Below are 2,814 nucleotides of genomic sequence, written 5' to 3' on the forward strand. Positions count from 1 at the left end.
TAGAATATTTTGTGAGGAGTTTCTTGGAGATAGTACTCTCAAATATATTCCTGCTTGGCTGGCTTCTACCTGAAACCCTAAGATATCAGACTCCTGAATAGGATTCCTATCATGAGATGCTAGAAACGAATGCATTTTTTCTTCCTTTTGTGTGTGTGCATGTGTGCGTGTGTGTGTGCGTGTGCGTGCGTGCACGCATGTACATGTGTGTTCCTCTGTGGGAATAAAGTGAATTTTCTTTTAGAAGTGCAAAAGAACTGTGGTTTGCATTATGAAGGCATATTTGATCAAATCTCAACCAATACAGATTTATCTATTGAAATTTCTTATCCTCAAATATGTTGGAGAATTAGAAAGAGTTCTCTTGATTTATAGAATGTCATTTGGTATTTGATATTCAATTTTTCCTCAAACTTAATCCCCAGAATTGGATCTATATTTGATTGACCCATGTCATAAGTTTGTTTGTTTGTGCCAATGTTGGCACAATGCTCAATGCCAGCACTCTTCTACTTGAGCCACAGCTCCGCTTGTGGCTTTTTTGGAGATTCACTAGAGATGAGAATCTCAAGGACTTTCCTTCCCAAGCTGGTTTTGAACTGTGATCCTCACATCTCAGATGTCCTGAGCAGCTATGCTTCTAGGTGGAAACAATACACTCATTTTTTGGTGCTGAGAAATGATATCTTTTTACTCATGTTTTTCTTTTCTTTTTATTTATGATTGATTGATACAGAAATTTATAGATAATAACAGATGTTCTCACAGCTTAGATTGGCCCACAGCAAGATCTTGTTTCAGTTCTTTCCAGGCCTAATATACTCCAAATTTCTGAGAATGTGTGTATAGGGAACATGGACCCAAAAGCACTCTTAAACTCCTGGGGCTTCAGAGTTATGTTTGACCTGAAAAACTAAGGACCAGATGCCCTGTGTCTTCCAGCCACATTGAACTTTGGAGTTTGCTAGGCCTGGAGAATGCACTACTGTCCAATCTTTAATTTCTGATGCTGAGAAGAAATTCCAGGAGAGATGGCCAAACTACACAGGCAGAGCAGAAAGCCCAGGAAGATCTTCCTCTGTGACCACCCAGGAACCATCAGGTGCCATGCTGTAGGACTGGCACTTGTTTCGGTGATGACAGAAACGTGTACAGATCTGGACCTTCTGGTTTGTCCCGATATGTCTTAATACGTGTGCCAAGCCAGCCCGAACATTGGCAAATCTCTCATGGTCAATGTACCTTTGCCTCCACTCTTGTGGGCGGTAGCTCTCCAGAGGGGCAGGATAGAGCCCTCGTCTCAAATGGCCCAGCCTGGCCATGTGGCTCAGGAGGTTCTTCAGGGTGGCCATGGAGATGTGATTTCCATAGAAACTGAAGAGGCTAAGCTGAGAGCATTGGCTCAGGATGGGCAAGATGGCTGAGAGCTGGGCGTCATTGATGGCACAGTCTTCCAGGGCCAGGGTCTCCAGGGTTCCCACCACTCTGCCCAACAAGGCTTTCAGGGGCTCACAACTGAATGACTCCATGGGCAATCTCCTCAGACGCAGGTGCTTGAGCTGCCAGGAGCAGGGACACTGGGACAGAAACCTCAGGTCCGCTTCCTTCAGCAGACATGAACTCAGAGACAAGGTCTTCAAAGGTGGCAGGCTCCTGATAATGGCGGGTATATTTGCATTAAGCAAGACAATGTGATGCACATGTAGCTCCTGGAGATGCTGCAGCTGCCCTAGATGCTCCCCTATCATCCAGGGATACCATAAATTCTCGTGAGGGTGACTGTAGAAGTCGCCACCCATGTTGCAGAAGTTGAGGATGTGAAGGTTCTTCATTCGACCCAAGTAAGGAGCAAGTTCTTTCATAATTCCTGGATGCCCGAATTCACTCACCACCAGTTCCTGGATGGAGTCCAGCCTCACAAGAAGCAGAGCCTTCTGGATTTCAGAGAAGGAATCAGACAGAATCTGCAGCTTCCTGGAGTAGAGCTGGACTTGTTCTCTCCTCTCCCTGGCCCACTGGAGCAGGTGGGCTTGGAGAGCGTCCTGGACGTCATCTTTGATGGTCAGGTCCATGGCTATGGTCAAGGGAGGCTCTTCAGTCATCCCTGAGCAGTGGCTCTCTCTTGGCTTGTCAGTCAGGACATCCGGACAAGATAGTCGGGTCATGGAGGGGTAGCCCTGTATCCAGATATTGGGGTGCTCATTCCGCAGGTCGAGGACTTGCAGTTTCCACCGACTGGGGCACTTCTTCTTGGCCAGTAGCAGTTCGAGCCCATCCAGGACAGCCTTGAAGGTTTCCAGGTCTGGAGACTCTGCCAGGTCCCCCAGGGGGAGGCAGGAGAAGGGCCAGGCCTGCACCAGGGCCTTCAGCGCCTGTGTGTGGCCCTGAGCATAGACCTTCATGAACAGCGAAGGGAACAGCAGCAGAGGCAGATCTTCCAGGGCAGAGATGGCCAGGGCCTGGTCGCTCAGCAGACTCTGCATGGCCAGATGCTGGAGGGAGGGTGGGGCTCCAGTGCTCATCTTGATGGACCATATGTGGGCCAGGTGTGCAGGGCTCTCTGAATCACAGCAAGTTGAGGCACTGACTGCAGGATTCAGAACTCTGCTTCTGTTCTCCTTCCCTGGGCATCTTTAAAGCCCAATCCCCTACCCTCCCTATTCCATATCTGCCAATCAGAGAGCAGCTTCTGATGGGATTTCTGAGTCACACCCAGCACACCTTGGTTGGGTGTTTCACTTGAGATCAATTCAAACACTGATTTTTACCAAAAAATGATAGGATTAAAGGCCTGTCCCACACAGCCTAGCTTTT

At 48.2% G+C, this 2,814-nt stretch overlaps 1 protein-coding gene across 1 annotated transcript; it reads right to left on the minus strand.

The window, feature by feature from the left end:
- Nucleotides 1-1,040: 1,040 nt before the first annotated feature.
- LOC106002743 (PRAME family member 8-like) lies at nucleotides 1,041-2,522 on the minus strand. Its single transcript, XM_013037559.1, has one exon. It carries the CDS (start codon nucleotides 2,520-2,522, stop codon nucleotides 1,041-1,043), a length of 1,482 nt encoding a protein of 493 aa, XP_012893013.1.
- Nucleotides 2,523-2,814: the final 292 nt, after the last annotated feature.

The sequence above is a fragment of the Dipodomys ordii genome, unplaced genomic scaffold, assembly GCF_000151885.1.
Source record: "Dipodomys ordii isolate 6190 unplaced genomic scaffold, Dord_2.0 Scaffold1000000534, whole genome shotgun sequence".
NCBI classification, from domain to species: Eukaryota; Metazoa; Chordata; class Mammalia; order Rodentia; family Heteromyidae; genus Dipodomys; species Dipodomys ordii.

What these genes read in the sequence shown, in the direction of transcription:
- LOC106002743 (XM_013037559.1), bottom strand. Translation starts at nt 2,522, where the DNA reads ATGAGCACTGGAGCCCCACCCTCCCTCCAGCATCTGGCCATGCAGAGT.